The sequence below is a fragment of the Elephantulus edwardii genome, unplaced genomic scaffold (assembly GCF_000299155.1).
Source record: "Elephantulus edwardii isolate Elephantulus edwardi_28Jun2011 unplaced genomic scaffold, EleEdw1.0 scaffold00008, whole genome shotgun sequence".
NCBI classification, from domain to species: Eukaryota; Metazoa; Chordata; class Mammalia; order Macroscelidea; family Macroscelididae; genus Elephantulus; species Elephantulus edwardii.
The window spans coordinates 18,564,093-18,586,077 of NW_006399758.1; the positions used below are offsets into that span (position 1 = coordinate 18,564,093).

General features: G+C 41.4%; 1 protein-coding gene across 1 annotated transcript in view; it reads right to left on the reverse strand.

Moving 5' to 3' along the window:
• JPH1 (junctophilin 1) overlaps positions 1-21,985 on the reverse strand; it is a 78,266-nt gene that overhangs the window by 49,164 nt on the left and 7,117 nt on the right. Inside the window, exon 3 of the mRNA XM_006880474.1 lies at positions 13,705-13,715. Coding sequence (XP_006880536.1) covers positions 13,705-13,715 — 11 coding nt within the window. The remainder of the gene's footprint in view (positions 1-13,704; positions 13,716-21,985) is intronic.

Sequence of the window (21,985 nt, forward strand, 5' to 3'; positions counted from 1 at the left end):
AATGAATGAGTGGAAGCCCAAAATCTCTGTAAATGTTTATGAAAATTAATAAAATATAATTATAGGAAAAAAAAAAGAAAATGATCGATGTCATTGATCATTGTGTCGACAAGGAGTACTGCACGTGCCACTGACTGCCAAAACAAACACGTGTCTTGGAGGAAATGCAACTTGGGTGTTCCTTAGGGGCAAGGATGACAAAACCAGGTCTCATATTTTGGCAATGCTACCAGAAGTGGCTAGTCTGTGGAAAGACATAACGCTGGGAAAGACAGAGGGTCATCTGAGGAGAGGAAGATGCTCAAGGAGATGCACTGAAGCAGTGACTCCAACAAAGGGCACTCGAGCAGAGCAGAGGCCATGAGGCCAGGACGAGGTTCAGATCTGTTCACAGGGTATGAGCTGTGGTCAAGAACATCTAACAAGAGTCCTACCTAGATGGTATTAAGGTATCAGAGCAATTCTAATTATTCTTTTGTATTATATTGTATGTATTATATTAATTATATATAATTCTATTATACCTTAAGTAATAAAAGATTTGCTAATTTGCCTTGGTTTTCAGGAAACAGAGTTCAGTGAATCTCCTGTGGTAGTTTATCTAGTACTAAGTAACTTATGTGAAGAATTTGAGTCACACTTCTTTGATTCTTCATTATCCATTTCTCTACCACAACTTCCCAGCACCATAAACCTTCCTTTTCGGTTTCCATTGCAAATGGCAGTGCCTGAACGGCACTAGGTTCCCACCTTCTGCCTCAAGTGTCCACAAGTTGGCAGCCCCTGCATTCCCAGAGGGGTCACCGGGGCTATTAGCCAACAACGCTCAGAGCCTAAGTTTCAACTTCTTTGCTTACATCAGGTGGGTCTGACTTGACAAATTTTACCCGACCAGTTCTTCACGCCTAGATTGCTTTACTCATGCCCTCGGCATCTCCTTCCTTGTCCTCTGTGCTGCTTGTAATCCACCTCAGTGTGGAGCGCAGCTAAAACATTCTGCTCAGAAGTTGTTTTCCTCAAGTTATTAACCCCAGGCCTCTGAAATGGTTTCCACTTCTGTGTTGCATAACACCTGATTAAGGCTTTTTAAGATCCTTTAATAGGTAGAGGCCCCTTATCTAATTGTCCTCTCAGCATGACTCAGCTGTGTTCTTCAAGGCAAAACATGACGTGTCTTTGACGAGGCACATCTCCCCCATGAGGGGCTTGTGTGTACACACTGGGGAGTAAGGCTTCTCATGGAAGGATGAAACACCCAAGTCTAAATCTGAAACTGGAGCCAGAGACTTCAGCCTCCTGTTCCCACCATTTCTTGGTGTTTCCCCCCACCCTCTTAGCTACAAACCATCAGCACTGATTCTCAGAACTTCCCAAGTATCAACTTTCTGGATCACTTTTTTTCCTCCCCCTGGGCGGAGAGGAGTGAAAAGAAAGTATTTGCTTTGAAAGATCCTTGTTTTCAGATTCTACTGGCATGTGTACAGGAGTCATGAGGGCACATCCATAAGGGAATATAAAGAGAAGATTGATGAAACCAAAAGGAAGATCGACCCATCAAACCACAATGATGCGACTTCCCACAGATGATTACTGATGATCTCTACTGCCTTGATGCTTGTGACTCTTCCGGCCTGAGTCATCAGATATCCTATTCTTCCCCTACCTGGCAAAACCTCCTTTCGCTTCTGTGACAAATCATGCCTGAGCTTCCCTTCAAAATGATGCTTCAAAGCTCTAATTCTTGAAGGCATCATTTTACACTTGCTCCAAGTGGTGCCAGACATACCAATAATACCAGGAGTCCCACATCAATTATACCAGGAGTCACTTTATGCCTGTCATCTCCCTAAGTTTAAAGAGCATTTCTTTAGGGCAAGCACTCACACACATTTACATAGACACTTACTGGGGGATGCCTGTTCGACGCCTGTTTTCTTTTTCTTTCTTTTGGCTTACGTCTTCTACTTCCCTTGAAATATCTTCAAGATATTATTATTGGGCACTGACTACAGTTGGAAGCCCTGTAACAGTTACAAATATAGCAATGCTAATTTAAGGAAAACTTTTAAACAATAAAGTTTAGTAAGTGAGTTCTAGCACCACAAAAAAAAAACCCAACCTGATTTACTTAAGATTCCAAAGCAAAAACAATGAACCTCTAAGCTTGCTCTTTTCCTAGTTTTCTTTTATTGAATTAAATGTTAGCAACTGTCTGCTTGCTTTATATCAGATTTCAAGAATCCCATGCATGCTGGAAGTTATTCTGATTCAGTAAATTAGAACAGAGTAATTTTAAACATGCTTTACTGTCAAGTTTATCTAGTACTTCAAAATAAACAGGCTATAAAAAGAAGTCCTTAGAAATTAATAAGAACAAGTCAAACTTCTTTAATTAATGTAAGAGTAGCTGGGTGGGATATTATCTAGATTGTATTTGGTTCTCGTGCACCTGTTAGAGCCGGAGTGCTCCTTAGACACAGAGATGGTGAGATTTCACTGGGCAGACTATCAGAAGAGCCCACTGCTGGAAAAGGACAACGTGCTTGGGAGGGTGGAGGATGACTGAGGATGACCCAGGACCAGGCAGCATTTCATTCTATTGTGCACTGCCTGGGTCACTCTGAGTCGGAGCCAACCAAACAGCACTAACAAGGAATAAGTCTAGTCACTTTTACAATTACCTACACTGCTTGAAAGCCATTACAGCATGGGCAGAGAACAAGGGAGCATGCAAAGGACGGACTGAGTTGCTTTGCCTCATTTAATTAACTGGTTCCGTGAGTGCATTGATCATTGAGGGGCCCAGGTGATGATTCCTTTTCCTACCTGCATGTCTAGTGCTGTTCTCAGTGTGTACAGAATCCACAATACTTCCTAGACAAATAAAGATGGATGGTACGTGAATGGCACTTCAGAATGCTTTCAAATAGTCTTCATTTTGGCTAGACGTTCATAACATTGTGTTTGTCCAGTGAGACACTTTCCCTTTCAGACAATCATCTTCTGATAATGGACAAACTGGAGTCAGAAAAGTAAAATGTCAGGGATTACCAGAGTGTCAATTCCAACTCCGTGACCCTTCATTGGGGCTCCAAGGCTGTAAATCTTTATGCAAGGAGACTTCCCACCTTTCTCCCATGGACCAGCTGGTGGATTCAAACCATTAACCTTTTATGTTAGTCATCCAAGAAGTTATAACTGAATAAAATTTTTATAAGGATCATTTCTAGCACTGTTATGTGAACTCAGGTTCAAAAAATATGCAAAACAAAAAACTCCAAGAACAAAACCCCCAAAATATACAACAAATCTCACACAAGAACCTCTGTGATAATCTGGCCCTGTTTCCCATTTTTCTCACATACTGGGCTGCTAGTGATAGAGGTGGCAGTTCAAATCCTAGAGCTGCTCCTGGAAAGAAGAGGCAATATTCCACTGTAAGATTTACAGCTTTGGAAACGGGACGGAGGTCCACACGAGTTGGAATCAACTTAAGTGCCACTGTTGTAGAACGAGACTGACATCAGCGCTGGGGTGAGACTGAGAAAAATTGGATAAATTATGTATACTGCATTGAAACAGATGAGGGCGAGAACAATTTAAACGTGATATATGATTGGGTATTATAGTTATGACAAGAATTCAGAATGAAGGTTGCATGGTGGAGTGTACTTGAAGTGCGGAGGGGGAGGGATTGTATACCAATGAAGAAATTTTTCTTTTACCTTTCAAAGAGAACTAGGGGGGAGGGGTGTGCAGGGAGAAAAATGCAACAACGAATGAACGGAAATCCAAAATCTCTGTAAACGTTCACTAAAATTAATAAAATAGAATAAAAAAAGAGCAGTGGACTGATGTTGCAGCTCCCCCCGCCCCAATTCTTATTTACTGATTACTGTTAGGAACTTAATTGTGTCTCCCAAAATATGTGAAGAATATCTGTGGACATAACCCATTTGGAAGGCTTTCTTTGTGAATAAGCTCATCAGTGCAGAGTGGCTTAAACCAAATAATTTCTGAGTTATAAAGTGCAATACAGAGACTAGCAACCACAATCGGTCGAAGGTAGATGCCATAAGATCTCTAACGAGCACCAGAACTACAGATGCTAAGACAAGGACTTTACAATGAATCGACAGCGAGCCTTTCCCTTGAGCTGGTGTCCTGAATTCAGGCTTACAGCTTCCTAAACTGTACATGACAAAATAAATGTCTGTTCTTTACAGCCACCCACTTGTGTTCTACAGCATTAGAAAACTTAAGACAATTACAAAAGGAGGCTCAGAGAGATGACTTGATTAATGTGTTTGAAACAAATTACCCATACCAGGTAATAAATGAACCTCTTCTTTAAGGACTTTACAGTATCAGACACACAAACATCTCTGATGAGCCTCTGTTCCTCACCCACCATCCGGTCCATCAAATCCTGCCAATTTTATCCCTTGCTTCTCTACCACCCCTGCCCTTTACTGGGGCTTCATCATCTCCCCCACAGGCCAGGCCTCCAGTTGGTCCTGTTAAGCCCATCCTCCACAAAGCAGGCAGCTCATCCATCTCAAAGGCAGGCCACTTCTTGCTCTTACCCCTTCAGACACAATCTAATGCCAACAGTAAATGATTCACTCTTCCAATCTAACACCTCTAATCCACCTCACCTCCTAACAAATCCCAACTTACACTTACCAACTGTCTGTCTGCCAAAGAACCACTTCGGAAGCTTGTAACACCTGGGTTTTTAACCTGAATTTTAAAAATCAACATCCTTTAAGAGCGGATGCAGGGATGGATGGATGAATCACACCTGGGAAACACTCTTCCTTCTATTACCCGACAGGTGTGGTTCCCACCTCCACCACACTCTATTTTAGACAGAGGTCTTTAGACAGAGGTCTTCTCCCCAATGGTCCTTCCATCTGGACCTGTGATCACATGCTTCTTGCCCTCTCCCAACTCACTCCTCACAGCTCAGTCTCAACATTCCCTTAAGCCCCACCTGTGTTCAGTGCCCCTTTCACATCTGTTTTTCATAGGTTTTTTTTCTTCTTCCCTTAGACGCTACTGTATTCTCCTGCTATTATTATTCATGTGTGCTTATCTCGTCCATGAGATGTGTGGTAGGGCAGTGCTCAATAAAACACATGCTCAGTGAAACAGTGGCAAAATTAAGTACATGAATAAATATTACTACTCCCAGACGGATCTTCATTTAGGAGTTTAAGGAAAATGGACTGGCTAAAGAAAAACAATCGCACCCCAATTCTAGAGGCCTAGTTGAGGCTGATCCAGGCCATGGTCTTTGCTATCACTTGTTATGCACCAGAAAGTTGGACAATGCCTATGGAGGATAGAAGGAGAATTGATGCCTTCGAGCTGTGGTGCTGGACAAGAGTGTTGAACATACCATGGACTGCTAGGACAAACAGGTTTATCCAGGAGAGGGTGAAACCAGGCTGCTCCTTGGAGAGGGACATCATGCTCGGAAAGGTGGAAGGACTGCAAAGGGTAAGATACTCAACCAGGTGTGCTGACATGGTGACTGGAGCCATGGGCTTGAAGTGCATAAAGGACTGTGAGGATGGCATGGGATAGGAAAGGGTTCAGATCTATTATTCATAGGGTCGCTACGAGTCATACTCGACTAAATGACATCTCACACAACAAGCAGCAGCAAAAGTCAGAGAGTCAGCAAAAGAGGAAGACCCTCAATGACCTTGATGGACAGTGACTGCAGCAATGGGCTCAAGCGTGTCAGAGATGATGAGGACGGCACAGAATAGGACAGGGTGCAGATCTGTTGTTCAGAGTTACTATGAGTTGTACTCCACTCGACGGCCCCTAACAACCAACATATACAGCAAGTGTGCCAAAAACATTAACTCACTGCAAAACATCTCACTTTAATGTTTCTTCATACAACTAATACCAAAGAGATACTGCTGCTCCCAGACATTATAACCTATTATAGATATGGAATAATACCAAAACCCACTAGTCTCCTTCCCTTTACCACCTCAAAATTCTTGTATGTAGTGTGTTAGCTCTGTTGTTAACATTCCTATTGTCGGGGGACTTATCTGCAGAGATATTATTCTAGATTTGTTTTGGGGTGGTTTTTTGGGGGGGCTAGTTTCCATTTAAAGAGCTCTGGTGGTGTAGTCCAGAGAGAGCTGTGATGGTAAACTAAAGCTCGGGACTCTTTGACAGTAAGCATCCACCAGAAACTCCTCAGGAGAAAGATGGGCCGTCTCCTCCCATGTGATTTACAGCTTGGGAAACGCACTGGAGGGTCAGGTAAGAGTAAGTTCAGACTGGAGGACAGTAAGTCAGTTAAGTTTCTTCATTTGATCTATTACTACTTTGAATTGCAAGCTTAATCACAATTTAAAGACAACATTAAAAAGTTACCTACAGGTGAGGCCACTTAGGCAGAGAGAACTGCTTGTACAGGAAACCCCCTAAAAGTATGCTGAGCTCACTCAAGCCCAGGCTCAGCTCCATGGCTCTGTGAGTTCCTCTGGCCACAATTTACTGCTACTTCATGGTCTTTGGTCCCCAGCAGGGCATTTGTTCTTAACAGGTTTTGCTGCTGCTTCTCTATATTCCCAAGGCCTACTTCCATGTTTGGACAGAGCTGGTACTAAATATATATTTGCAAATTATGTTTCTTTAGCATAATAATTTGTGAGGGTGATATTTCTTCCAATATGCTGCCAAGAAAGAGACAGTCCAATACATCTTACACACTGGGATGGCCTGGAGCACAAATCTTAGAAAGGCTAATTTTTTAAAATGCAAAAATAAGAGATTCCAATACCTGATTACATTGGCCTAGCACAGCAGATTACTAGTTATTCAATATGAAAAGTGCTTTACTTGTATTTGTGAGGCTCTCTCTGACTTCATTTGGAAAGAACAGCTTATGTCAGGTACAGAGCATCCTTCTTTCTCTGTGTCTTTAATAAAAATCTTGGCTCCTCAGGTCTGGGTCTGAGCTCCACAGTGTTTCCACAGTGCACAGAATCTTTCAGAGTTCCAGATCCATTCCTCTTGTCTTTTAGGCTAACATTCAAGAAGGTAAATTCAAACTCTCCTTCCTCTCTGATCCCTGAATGAGTAACCAGTCCTGCCATCCATCTAGGTGGCATCGAATTGGGACTCAGGCTGACTTCAATTCTAGAGTCAACATCCTACAGAGTCTGCTTTGGAGATGCTCACATATATTTTGCTTCTTTCCAGCCCCACCACCACTGCTTCACTCAGCTCCAGTCTCTTACTTGGACTTGCAATTAGCAGATTCTTATCTGTCTCCAGTTCTACCACCCATCCTCATCCCAATTCCCATGTCAAATGAAGTCAGAGAGATCCTTCCAAATTTATTTAATTTTTCAGACTGTGAACTACCAATAACTCTCCTGTCTCTGGGATAATATCCAAACTCTTAGAAATCAACAAACCAATGATTGGAAGCTGTTTTGGTGTTGATTCCCATGCCCTTCTTCCCATGCAGCTCCAGGTGAGCTGGAACCAACCTTTAAGGACCCAACACTAACCGTGTTGCCACTCAGGGATCATAGCTCTGAAAGCCCTTCCGTACTTGTCCACCTCATCTCTTCACATTCCTCATAGAGTAGCATCTTTCCCAACTATGCCAAGTATCTGTTTACACCTCCACATCCATCTGGGAGTTTCTCTTTTACATCCTCTTTTGAATTGCAGGGCTGGCAAAGAACCACTAAATATGTCTTGGAGAAACAGTAACCAGGGTGCTCCTTAGAGACAGAGTGAATATTGTCAGGGGTATCGGTCCTTAGGAAATAGAAAGCTATTAAAAGGAAGAAGACCCTCAAAGAGATGGACTGACACAGTGACTGCAACAAAGGGCTTGAGCAGGTGGTGACTGTGAGGGTGGCACAGGACAGGGCAAGGGATTGATCTGTTGTTCCCAGATTTGCTTTAAGTTGAAGTCAACTCCATGGCACTTAACCACCAGCTGGATCTATGTAGCCTTTAGTTTTCATGCTGAATGCCACATGCAGAATCTTGCCTCTAGTCAAAAGATTATGACTAAGGCCCTCCTATGAGCTCTGGTAGCATAAGCCATAGCATGTTAAGCTGTTAACCAAAATGCCTGGCAGTTCAAATTCAATGCCTCTTCAGAAGAAATATGGGCAGGCTCCCCTTGTTAAGATTTAGTGTCTCTTCAACCAGCCATCCCCACTGGACCCACCTGGGAAAACACTTTGCAGTCCAGAGGGGAGCAAATGACAGGAAAATATCTTCTAACAGAGCAAGGCAAGCAGCTGTAACCCAAGACCACCAGTAAGGTGATAAAGCATCCTCCCTTCCCCCGTTTACATCTACGCCTCTGTTCAGCATGAAGAAGCCAGAGAGTCGGCATCCAATTCCCAAATCAATAAGACAGTTGGTTTAATTACTATTGGAAAATGCATGTCATTCCTCTGTAGCATCTGGTCCCCACTGGACCCTCATCATTTCCTTCACCTGCTCTCCCCACCAACCAAACGGTGCAGCTCTGCAACTGCATCCTGGCCCATCCTCCCTCTTCTGCCCCAACCCTCACCTTGTACCCCCAATATGTTTTTCCCAGTAAAAAAAAAATATTAAAAAAAAAAGATTTAGTGTCTTGGAAAACCCAATGGAGGGTCACTTTGAGTTAGAATCTATCCAGTGGTACTGAGTTTGGTTTTTGAGGGAGCCCCCCAAGCTCACAGAAAGGTACCAATCACCTGATAAACCAAAGGCCACTGACGATGAGTCAATACCGACTTACAGCGAATCTCCACTGGGCTTCTGAGGCTGTAAAGTTTTGTAGGAGGAGAACACCCATTTTTCTCCCAAGGAGCCACCGGTGGGTTTGAACTGCCTATCTTTTGGCTAGCAGTCCAACAGGTTATGTACTACCTCAGCCAGGCTCCATCACCATCATTTACATGTACAGAGTAAAGAACAGAGTAGTATTAAAGTACTGGTTATAAGAATGAATATTTCAGTAAGACTAGAATAGTACAAAATGGGCCGGCAGCCCTGTTAGTCTTCTCTGCTCTGCAAATTCACACTAAGGATTAACTAATAAGTCAACTGCTGACAAGTAAGAATCAAAATGCCAACATTCCAGCGTATATGGGGAGTTTGGTAGGTTTTGGGGTTTTTTTTACAAAGTAAACTTGCAGTGGCACAAATGGTCAACAATTAGACTGACCGACTACTCACTCCAAGAAGACTTGCTGGTCTACTCCCATGGACTTAGAAAACCTACAGTGTAGTCTCTTTGTCCAATAAGGTCACTATGAGTTGAGAGTCTACTTGATGGCACACGATAATCTAACTTTTGTGGTGCAACTCAAAGAACAGTTGAGTTGGGTAGGAAGGAAGACAGCACAAGAGACCAGGACTGATGGACGGGTGAGTCAACACCACTGTTCTCATTCATGAACCCTAAACTGCTAGCTTCAGTGGGGTGTCCTGGGAATGTGTTTGACCCAAGAGACCCCGCCACCACAACACACACATCCTGCATCTCAAAAACCCTCCTGCAGCAGGACAAGGGTAAGTACATGAGTTAATAGTTCAAAATAATCCCCATGGCCAAGTTAGAAATTAGACAGGGACTTCAAGATCAAGCAATTGTGCTAAAAAGGCAATTGGATTTGAGACAGTAAAATCCTGCAATTTCTTTTCCACCTTATTTTTAAGAAAGGTAATAAAATTCTTTATTAATCTCTAGAATAATCTACTATTTTAAAAAGATTACAAAGTAAATGAATGTCTTTTACTTGGCCTGAATCGGTTTCTTTTGGCACACCGGGAAATGCTAAGAAGCTTTGTCGTCAAAGGGACTTGTATTACTTTGGAAGCAATCTTGATTCCTTACATGTTAATTAAATTTCTGATAAAGCAGCTTATTTTGAATTTAGCATATTCTACAAACAAATACAAAGCACTGGCTAAACTCAAAGAGCAAAATGAAAAGCTTATTTGGTTTTATTCTCAAGAGGCTGTTGTACTAAAGCTGAATGACTTACATAAATACCATTGGCATTTGTTGGATCCCGCTCCTAAATACAATGTTCATATTTCATCTATAATAAGAAAAGCATCTCAAAGATTTGTAAGGCACTAGTCTTGCAAGCGTCCAGTTTGGTGTCTTGAGTAGAGCGAGATTGGCAGAGTCAGCTTAATCCATAATGGAAAGTTGTGAGCAGGGTGCCTGGGCTGCCCGGTAGCTGCTGCTCCGAGACGTCTCCAGCTACACGAGCTTGTGCACAGGGCCATGCCACTTGTCCCCAAACTCTGTGTATCCAGCAGTGCACGGAGCACATATGGTGAGCCCTTCACACAATCACACCACTGGGGCTTTCCAGAAAACACACAACGAAGCTGATTTTCCTTTCCAATGAAACCATACTAAAAATGAGCCTGCTGCTTTAATGCTTCTTATTTACTTCAAGAGGAAATCGTATTTCGAGCTAAATGAAATGAGATTTGCTGAAATTTAGACAAACATGGTGTTCTCTTAACAAACAAGAAACAAAAACCAAAACAAACCCCTAGCTTATATATACACTCTAGTTTCCTCCCCAAACACCATCCCTTCGATCTGCAGATTCACTATGAAAACCTGATTATTCCATATGGTTTTGAGAGCTATGCCTACATCACCTGCTGTTGTTGTGTCATCGAGTCACTTGCCACTCAGCGACTCTATGTACAACAGCCCTAAACTCTGCTCTGTCCTGTGCCAATTGCACTGCCTCTGACACACCCATCCCAATTACCCCAGACACTGAATCAATCCACCTCAGAGGGCCTGCCCTCCTGCGCTGTCCCTCCACCCTACCAAGCATGATGTCACTCTCCAAGGACCTACATCATCTAGGTTTTGAAAATGCGTATTTTAAACATCTAGATGACTGTGTGACCCTCCAAGTTATTTTGGCACACTGATTTTCATTAAATCCCTATTTGCAGAATCAACTTGCATTCATTACAATACAAGTGCACTTCAGTGCCTCTGAGCTTCCTCTGCATGAACCTAGATGTAGAGTTTAATGAAAGCCCTTTGGAACAAGAGATCCTACGAACATTCTACCAAGGTTCTTACAGCATAGTACATTCCTGTGTTATGTGTAATGACCTGCTAAATGGCGAGGCAATATGAAATCAGGATTGATGAAGAGGAGCCGGGCACAGAAATTTCTGTTTTCCCTAGTCAAGCTTTTGGATATTATTATACTCAAGCCTAACTCCATCCTTGGCAGTAAAAAGTTGACTCTTGGTCATCCTTCTGGCTTAGAGTTGCTTGCTCTTCACACCACATGGAGAGCACTCCCAATGACTGCTGTGCCCAAAAGAGGTGCTAAGCCTGGGATAGCAGAGGAGGTGAGGGACTCAGAGCCAACAGGAAATGGATATTCTATGGCAAAGGGGAGAAAATATGTACATTTTTATGCAATACAAAAAAGTGAACTGGGGGGAGCGGAGACAGGGAAGAAAATGAGCAACAGTGAATGAATGGGAAAAAGTTCTTTATAAACTTTCATTAAAATAAGAAAAAATGTATGCCAAAACAAAATGTTTAAAAAAATCATGAACTCTTGGTTCAAGGCCACCATTTGCTCTACTGGAGAAGGAAGGGCAATCTCCTCCTGTGTAATTAACTACCTCCAAAAAGTAGCCTGAGGGTCAGCTATGTGTCAGTTCAGACTCGATAGCAGAACCTCGACTGTTGCTGCTACTGACACATACACTGTGATTTGTCTTTACGTACAAATATACATATGCCAACATGTATATATACAATTGAGAGAGAGAGAGAGCGAGCGAGAGCGCGCGTGTGTACCGTCAAATCGGATCTGACTGGTACAGTAGGAGATTGTCCCTCCTCCAGCTGAGCATCTGGTGGATTCAAACCATGTACTTCTGGGACTGGAGTGCAGCTTCTTGCCATTAGGCCACCAGAGCTCCATAATTTGAATTTTCTGAAACGTTAGCTATGCTGTCAACTTTGGGAAAAGCATCCAAGTTGTACTGTGTTGAGTGGGCATTTTACAGAAATTAACCACCATATTGTTCTGGAAATGTTAAACTTTTTTTTTCTCATTTGCACAGAGGTAACAAACACACTGTATCAAATAGGTAAGGTTTTATCTACATGAGTTTGATTACAGAAACTAATGAAGTATTTTTTAAAAGTGTAATATGCATAATGGATGATGCTGACCTGCACGAACAACCTTGATGATAACAAAGACTATTTTTTTATCCTAGAACATCCTGATAAACCATTATTCTGGTGGCCTAATATGAAGGGACTAGTACTGCCCACCCAAAGGCAGGCAGTTTGAATCCACCAGCTTCTGTGGGAGAAAGACCAGCAAACTCCTGATGTGTGATTTACAGCTTCGAAAAGCCTGCCGGAGGGTAAGCTAGGAGTTAGCTTGGACTCAAGAACATACAACAATAGCATCTTCAGATTAATATTTCAGCATGTTGTTGCTATGTACCGTCAGCTCGGAACCAACTCATGGCTAACCCTCCGGTGGGTTTTCAGCGGTGGTAAATTATATGGGAGAGGGATAGCCTATCTTTCTCCGATGGAGCAGCTGGTGGATTCAAACTGTGTGCCTTCAGGTTGGCAGCACATTTCCTTACCACTAGGCCATCACAGCTTGATATAAATATATCAGATATTTTCTCCCTCATTTGTATTTCAGTCCTAAATACCCAGAACTGCCTGTTAACTATATACACACTGACCTCGCAGAGACCTGAGGGTGGGAAGGGAATGAGTCTTCACAGACTCACATCCACACACAGGGGCCAGGCTTGCTGGATTAAACACTTCTCCACTGTTCCTACTCCTGTTTCTAGGTCTCCTTCCTTCTCTACCCCATCTTTATCTGTATTCTAGTCTGGCTTCTTGGTTTTCCATTAATTTTCACTTTTGAAAATGTACTCTTAAGACTGAAACCCTTTCCAATAGTTTAACAGTATATAAGCAGCCCTGGTGACAGTGTTTAAGCACTTGACAGCTAAATGAAAAATAGCAGTTTGAACCCTCCAGGCCCCTCCTGAGGAGAAAGATGTGGCGATTCGATCCTATAAAGATGGCTGTCTAGAAAACCCGATGGGCAGTTTTACTTTGTCCTACAGGTTTGAGGAGTTGGAATCAGCCAGACAGCATATAACACTGTAGTAGCATCAAAGGAGCATTCGTGGTGTGATGATTAATTGCTCCACTTCTAACTGGACCCCTCCAGCAGGTCTGTGACAGAAAGACCCAGCAATCTACTTCCATAAAAACTGCAGGCTTGGAAGCCCTACAGGGCAGTTCTAATCCATCTTTCAGGGTCACGATCAAGTTGGAATTACTTGATTGATAGATTGTAGTGGGTTTGAACTGTATATAGTAATTTATAGTTTACACACATTCCCGGGACACTACAAAAACCATCTGGCTGTAACAAAGCAAGTGTTTTCAAACCTCAGATCCTAGATGTTCTCCACATGTCTCTGGAACCTGCAGAAGCAATGATTACAAAAGGATGCACAGAGCCTCTGACAGCAGAGACACACAGACATGGAAGTGTGAGCACATGACCTAACTAGAAAAGGGAATTGTTCTCATTAACTGTAAATTCACACATGTCTGGTGAATTTCTCCTCCTATAATTTCTCTACCTAATTAACAACTTCAATCGACTTGCAAAGTGTTAGGAAGAATTCACTTCCTGTACGAATTACTCATAGAGCTGGTACCATCAAATTGGCTCCTACACATAGAGACCCTACAAAAGAAGGAGCCCCTACCCAACCCCACACCACCTCACAATCTCGGCTGTATTTAAACCTTTGCTGTGATCACCAAATCAATTCATCTCCTTAAGGGTCTTATTTGCTGACTCTCCATTTATCCAAGCATGATGCCCTTTACTAGGGACTGGCCCCTTCTGATAACATAACCCCTGGAATTTAACTAGAGCCCCAATAGAAGACATGGAAAATTCATGAGAAGGTTCATTATGAGTTATTTTTGAAAGGCATATAACCACGAACATAAAGAGGAGACAGAATATAAACTCTTGATTTTCTTCTTAATATCTTAGAAAAGCAAAAAGGAATCCTTGTGTAAGAGAACTGAGTTTCCTCTCAGCAGCTCTTCCTAGTAACTGGCTAAGGGTTGATTTTTTTCACCCCTGAAATTGATATTACTATGTTTCATTTAAAGAACCATGGTTGTTAGTTCTTAGCACACTGATCTGCTAAATGAGAGCTAAGCAGTTTGAATCCCTCAAGTGCTTCAGGGAAAGATAAGCAGTCTCTTTCCATAAATATTTAGTCTCAGACACCAATGCCAGGAGTTGGGAGTAAGTGAGTGGACAACAGTAGGTTTTTTGGATTCATGTTTAATACTGATCTAAAATGCATACAATTCATGGCTGAATTTGAGTTTTAATCACTAGTAAGTGAAATGTGAATGGAGACAAATTATCACAGCCATTAAATTACATATTATTTGGGCTTAAGAAAAAAAAAATGACCAAAGCCAAGAATGAAGACAAGAAAACTTTCAAGGAAATAAGGACAGTTGAGCACTCAACAAACTTAGATTTTAAAAGGCATGGGGCTTTTAGGTTCTGATTTGTCACATATTTGGTGATGTCAAACATGAAAATGGACCAAAACTGATAAAATAAGGACACAACTTGACCTCATGTTTGTAAGAGAATCACTCTTGCATTCCTGGACTAAACTGGCCCATTATGAAAAACAGGCTTAACCTTCTGACACCTTAACAGTGTTGAATTAAGGAAAATGGTAATGTTAGCACCTACTTGCATTTTTGCACTTCCTTGACAAATTATAGCATGATGAATTTGTACGGCTAAATTTACTTCTTTAGCATTGTGGTTTTATGAATGCCCAGCAAAACTGAATTGGAAGTAATGGTAGTGTCCATCCTCTACTCAAACCCAATTCACTGCCATTAACTTGGAACTAACTCACAGCTCATTCTCCATTGTGGGTTTCTGAGGCAACTGCCCACCTTCCTCCCATGAAGCAGTGAGTGGAGTCGAACTGCAAGCAAAGTGTGGCCTTTGGATTAGAAGCATAATTGCCTACAGACTAGGCCACCAGAGCTCCCTGTTCATATTCTAAGAAGTCAATTCACTCTTCAAATACTTACTGGAATAGTTATTATATGTTCTGATCTAAGCTCACTGCAGAACAGCCCAAAGAGACCAAATTTACCTTCAAGATCTCTTTCCCATTCTAGTTAGAGAGAAACATTAAGCAAATATATTGAGACAAAATTATAATTTGAATTAATCAGGGAACTGGATTTAGATGGAAGGGGACAGAAGTATAGTTGGCGGGTGTGAGATTTGGGAAACCTCAGAAGAAGTAACTTCAATTCTTAAAACGTAAGGATGTAGGTAGCCTGTGGGATGGCTAAGGAGGAAGGAGCACAGGAAAGAGACAGGGTTAAATGAAGAACCAAACAAGTGCAAGAAGCTGTGGGGCTCAGAACATTTTAAGTGGGAAGAGTTTGCGGTGGTATGAAATGAGTGTAGAGAAAGTAGCCAGCCTTAAAAGCACATAATTCTAAGTACCAAGAGGTATAAATACCTGGGAAATGTCCTGATCCAATGGCTTTTGTATGAATCTCTGACTTGGAGGAAGTCAGGAGAGGAACAGAGAACCCTTGTGAGAGGCTGCTGGAACAACTGAGGGGAGACCCGACCCAGCTAGGACCATGGTGACAGCAGTGGTTGTGGAGAGAAGCACAAAGACTGGAAATGTGTACTTCGTTTATTTTGCAACTTGCAAATTTAAAACTGCAACATGTTCCTTTATAATAAAAGAAGTTGCTTAGAGCTTTCCATCTTTGGAGTATTACTCAAAAATCACCTGGGCTAAGGTAAGGGGACAACTGAAACAAATATCTAAGAGTTAGTACCTGTTTAAGCGAATATAGGTACAATGGGTGCCTTTACACTCTTCTCCACTCTGTTCCCAATGTTTTAATTTTTGGATAACAAAAATTTATGAAAATAAGAGCAATTTTACTAAAGTACAGTTTTTAAATATCCAAATACCCTACTACCCTACATATTTCCTCCCATGCAATTTACTGCCTCTGAAACCCCCCTGAAGGGTCAGCTATGGGTCAGTTCTGACTCAACGGTACTTAAGAACAGCAATAATTTCCTTACATAGGGAGCTCTGGTGGCCTAATGGGTAAAGAGTTGTGCTGCCAACTCAAAGGCAGGTGGTTGGAAATCCATCAGCTGCTTTGTGGGGAAAAGATGGGATATCTCCTCTGGTGTGATTTATAGTGTTGTAAAACCACTAGATGGTCAGCTATGCGTCAGTTCTGTCTCAACAGCACCTAAGAATAACTATACTATCCAACATTAAAAGTATCTCATCTTTATACTTAAGTTCAAAATTTAAGGATATTAAGTCCCATCATCTAGCTGAAGAGAGATGTAGGAAATGCATCCGTGTCCTCTCAGGCCACTGGCCCACCTCCACCATAGTCTATCTGGCTGCTCCCACCCTCTCGCTGTGACAACCTCAGGAGAGAGGTGCTGAGTTCAGGACAAAAGAGGCACTCCTGCTGACATCACCTGTCTAGGTGCTGCTGTTACCACCTGAAATGGCACTGAGGGGGAGGGAAAATCTGTCGTCATCACAGAAACCTTGTAGAAACACTGGAGGCTGCCCAGCCAAGCCCCTAGTGAGTTCAAGGAGGATGGCCAGAGACTGCAGGAGTCTGCAGAATGGACTAAAATCAGGCATTACTGAGTCGATCCCAACTCTTGGCTCCAATGTATGTCAGATTATAACTGCTCCATAAGGTTTTTTTATGGATGATGTTTTAGAAATAAATTACCAAGGCGTTCTCCTGAGTCCCTGCTGGGTACACTCCAATCTTTAACCTTTCAATTAGAAATTGAGTATGTTAATCATTGTTGTTGTTTTTAGGCACTGCTGAGCCAATTCAGACTCCCAGTGTGCTTATGTACAATAGAAACACTGCCCAGTCTGTGTCATCTTCATAATCTCTGCTGTGCTTGAGTCCACTATAGCGACTACTACTAGCTCTCTAGCCGCCTGTTCTAGTTCAAATCCACCAGATGCTGCCTAGGAGAAAGATGGGCCATCTCCTCCTGTGTGATTTACTGCCTCTGAAAAGCCACACGGAAGGTCAGCTATGAGTTGATTCTGACTTGATGGTACTTAATAACCACCACCAACAATCTGAGACAACAGAGCTTGTACAATTAAACCCCTGTGGTTCTCAACCACTTCAGGACGATTCTCTCCCATCCCTTTCACCAAGTATTTTCAATAACCTTGGGCAATAATTACCTTTTCTTATGGTTCAGATCTGAATCTGCTTAAACTCTTTGTCAATCACCTATTCATTTCCACTAAGTATGGTTCTCTAAGGGTCTTTAAAATATTTTCTGAAGAACAGGAATGTCTTTGAACGCATCTCTTGAAAAGTGGCCCTAAGAGTGGAGGCAATAAAAATTGACCAAATAAATAGAAATGAAATGGCAGGAATACTTAAAAAAATTATTAGAGGCAAGAGCTCAGGCTTTTGGAGCCCCAGGGTCACATCACTTCCTCGTCCCTTCATACGTGCTCAGTTTATTCCATTAGCTCCTGTCTCTAATAATTTTTTAAAGTATTCCTGTCATTTGATTTCTATTTCTTACTTGGTCCATGTTGCAAGGCAGACCAGTCCTTGGAGAAGGAAGTCATGCTTGGGAGGGTAGAAGGACAACACAAGAGAATAAGACTCTCAGTGACTAGGGTAATGGGGGTAGGTGAGTCTGAGTCAGAGACAATAAGGTTGGCATAGAATAGAACAGGGTTCAGAGCTGTTGTCCATAGGGTTGCTATGAGTTGTGGGCAACTCGATGCATATAACCACCACCACCCTGTCTGATGGATTTTCTGTGTGCCATCGAGTCAGAACCAACTCTGATTTCAGAGACAGTAAATCACACTGGAGAGTGCCCATCCTTGCCCTGTGAAGCAGCTGGCAGAAATGAACCACATGCCTTTGAGATTGCAGCACAGGTTGTTACCACTAGGCCACAAGAGCTCCCTGCCTACTTTCTCGAGAGTAAATTCAGCATATTGGAAGATCATATAAAGCTATAATGGACTAAAAGTGGCACTTTCGTAACTGAAAAGTGTATGATTTTCCAAGTCAACTCCAGTGGAGGAAAGCTCACGGTCCCCTGGGGTTGTTTCCAAGTCTGGCACTCCATGGACCCAACACCTTCACCTTGAGAGCAGTTTCTTTATATACAAGACATGGCTGCTGGGATTGCCCGGGGAGCACAGAGCAGATTCAGTACACTTGTACTTTTGAAACGCTCACTGCTGCTCCCTAGTTCCCAAACATTTCTTAAAACACACATTCACCCTTTCTAAAGGCTAAGTGATGATTTTTCATCCTCAGACTTAGAAAAGATGGGAATAGACTATTTTGTTTAAAAAGATTTTAAGAAAGCTGCACAGTGGAGTGGACTTGGGGAGGGAGGGGTGTTGTTTAACAAGAATTTTCTTTTCAAAGAGAAAAGCAAACTAAGGAGGAGGGGTTGGCAGGGAGAAAAGTGTGCAACAACGAATAAATGGAAATCCAAAGTCTCTGTAAATTTTCATTAAAAAAAAAAAAGACTGCACTCAAAACAACCCATGTGTGGCTGCAGAGTAGACAGTTAAATATTGCTATGAAAATATTGACTTTTGTTTATATAAAATGTTTTGTAAATAAAAAACCCAAACAAACTCCCAATTGCAACTCTTAATTATACAAGGCATGTGAAAGAAATGAAATTTAAATATGATGAGTCATGAAGAAATTTTCTATTTCCTTTACAAGGGAAAAAAATACTGTTAAGTGTCCTCCAAGGTTAGAAAACTTTGTGCTGAAGACTCCAACTACCTCATGAGAATTGTAAATTATAATCTTTGATAAATAATTGGTTATTTATACTTACAGATGTTCCACAAGAGAGTAAAGTTAAATACATATCATTTAAAAATATTTTAAGTCTTAAAAACACCTTTAGGATTATAACAAAAACTTAAAGAAAAATCATATGTGTCAAACAAATTACCATCATCACCTTATAGTCTTCATTCATTTTAAGTGCTAACCTGCTAGTAATGATTTTTGTCTACCAATTCTTTATCTACTGTTACGGTGATTCTTTACTGTTCTGTCATCTCCATATTCTTTGTTTTAAAATTTAAACAACAAAAACTTAAAACTAAACTCACTGTCATTGAAAAGTAACTCAAAGTTGACACTTCAGAATCCAACTTCTTAGGTGTTACTGAAGAGAACTACCACTCCTTCTTCAGAGAAGACAAGGAAAGGGCTCTAGACCTATCCTAGTTTCTAGGTTCTGGTCAAAGTTACTTAGTTCCATGACTCTTGAGTTTCTGGAGACCTTATTGGAGAATACAATTATTTCCACTCAGAGCCAACTTAAGATAAAGGTGATGGTATACACTCCCTTCCCTAGGATTTAAGGAACAAAAATCCTATGAAAAATAACCAAGATAAAAGAATAATAATTAACACCAAACAGGATAGACTATCAACTTAAATGGCTGATAACTACTAATTGACATTTCCTTTTCTCACTTCGCTTGCACTAGGGATCTTAACCCCAAGAGTCGCCAGGCATCTTAGCTTCCAACTTTCATTCTGCCATGTGTGGAAGAAGGTGAGAAGGTGAGAATCACGTTATGGTCTTCACTTTTTATAATTTTACAAAGCTCTTCTCGGGAGCTATGGTGGTTTGGTGGAAAGGAACTGCACTGCTTATGTGGTCTGAATCCACCAGCTGCTACGCGGAGAAGCTGGGCCATCTCCTCCTGAGGGATTTACTGCCTCTGAAAACCCACTGGGAGGTCAGCTATGGGTCAATTCCAACTCCATGGTACACAATAACAATCAACGCATGAATAGCAGCAACTACTAGAGGGGCTAGGCTGAACCAGAGCACATACCCAGGGGCTATGAAAGCCTGTAGTTTGTGACAGTAATGTGCTAAAAGTTGTTCTATATTAAATGAAGCTCTTTAGTTTTAAAAAAGGTATTTAAAGAAGAATGCAGAATGCTAAATTCAGAGCTACTATAAGGAAAGCTGTGTACTCCAAAATCATTTGCCTCATAAGTAGTTCTCTTCTATAGAAAGATTCTTCAACTTCGAACTAATCATGACAGTCAATAAAAATAAACAACAAGCATGCAGAACCCATTTACTAAAGTATCCTTTACAAATATTTACCCTCCATCTGCCAAGACTGAACTGCCTCTAGTTTATCACCAGGCTACAGGTGAAAAGAAATCAAGCAAGAGTCTAGAAGTGCACTTAACACAAGGTGCGAGAGCATAACATCTTTTGCTAGAGCAAAAGGTATTTATTCCCAGCTCTAAAAGTGAGCAGAAAGTAAGGGAAGCACCCAAGACTGTACATGTCAAATGCCCTATCTACAAGCCAACAGAAAAGCAAGACGATCCAGTGCTTGGTGACCACAGAATACAGTTACCTGAAATAAAACATTCTCAGCGGACAAGACAGGAGAGAGACTTAATGTTTGTGCTGATTGACAGTATTAAATTTACAATAAGATTGTTGTTGTCATTAGGTGCCATGGAGTTGACCCTGTGAGTTCATAGCAACCCTGTGAACAAAAAAAAAAGAACCCTGCTCTGTCCTGCACCACACTCACAATCTCCAACATACTGGGAAGTCAGTGTCAAGCCATCTCCTTGAGGGTCTTCCTCTCTTGATCCTCTCCCTTTCCAGCATCTTTTTTCCAAGAAGTGGCTCTCCTGGTAGCAACAGGATTGTGTTGATGACTTGCTCTATCCTGTGCCTTTGTTTTACTCGGAACATTCATAACAATACTGTTTTATTCATAACAGTAAGATTAGTTATGGATAAAAATGGGGACTTATAAGGAATAGCATATCCCTGAGCATAAGGAACCGAAGTAGCACAGTGGTTTAAGCATTCAGTGACTAACTGAAAAGTCAGTGGTTTGATCAGATTGGGTGAATTCATGGTAATGTGACTGTAGACAAAGTCAATGGTTGAAACCCACTAGTCACTCATTGGGAGAAAGATGAAGCTATGCAACAGGTCTACTCTGCCCCATAGGGTTACAATGAGTCCAGAATTAACTAGACAGCAATAGGCTTACCCATATGCATAATGCATATGTGTTTCCTTCCATTTCTAATAAGTGTTTCAGATATTGTTACTGTGCCATAAAGTCAATCACCACCCGCAGAGACCCTAAGAATAGCAAATCTGCACCCTGCCCTATTCTGCCACCCTCATCATCTGATATAATCGAGCTCATTGTTAGTTACTGTGTCAATCCGTCTTGTTAATGGTCTTCTCTTTCACCAACTCTACTTCACCTTACTAAGCATGTCTTTTCAAACTATAGGTTTTACTATACGAAATGGTTCTTTTTCTGTACATCAAAAAGGTCAAATATTAGAAACTTTCATATGGTTTAATCAAACAATGTGTTTATTAAGGTGTTATACTAAGAGCAATAACTTGCATAAATTATCTTTTTCTGTGGTTTCAAAGCCATGCTTACTTACATCAACAGAAGAGAATTATTCATCATGTAGCGGGAAAATTTCTAATATTCTATGCTATATTTAAGTTTTAAAAAAACCACTTGCCAATCAATATCCACTTAAATAAGCCTAAAAACAATTACATCCATTTTACAGATGGACATTTGTCCTCTATTTTTTCTTGTCTAACAAATTACATCTATCTCTACTAACTCTACCCTAATGATCCCACCACCTCTTTCTCTGTTGTTGTTGTTGTTAAGTGCCGTCGAGTCGCAGGCGACTCATAGCGACCCTATGAAGGAGAGTCCTCAACAT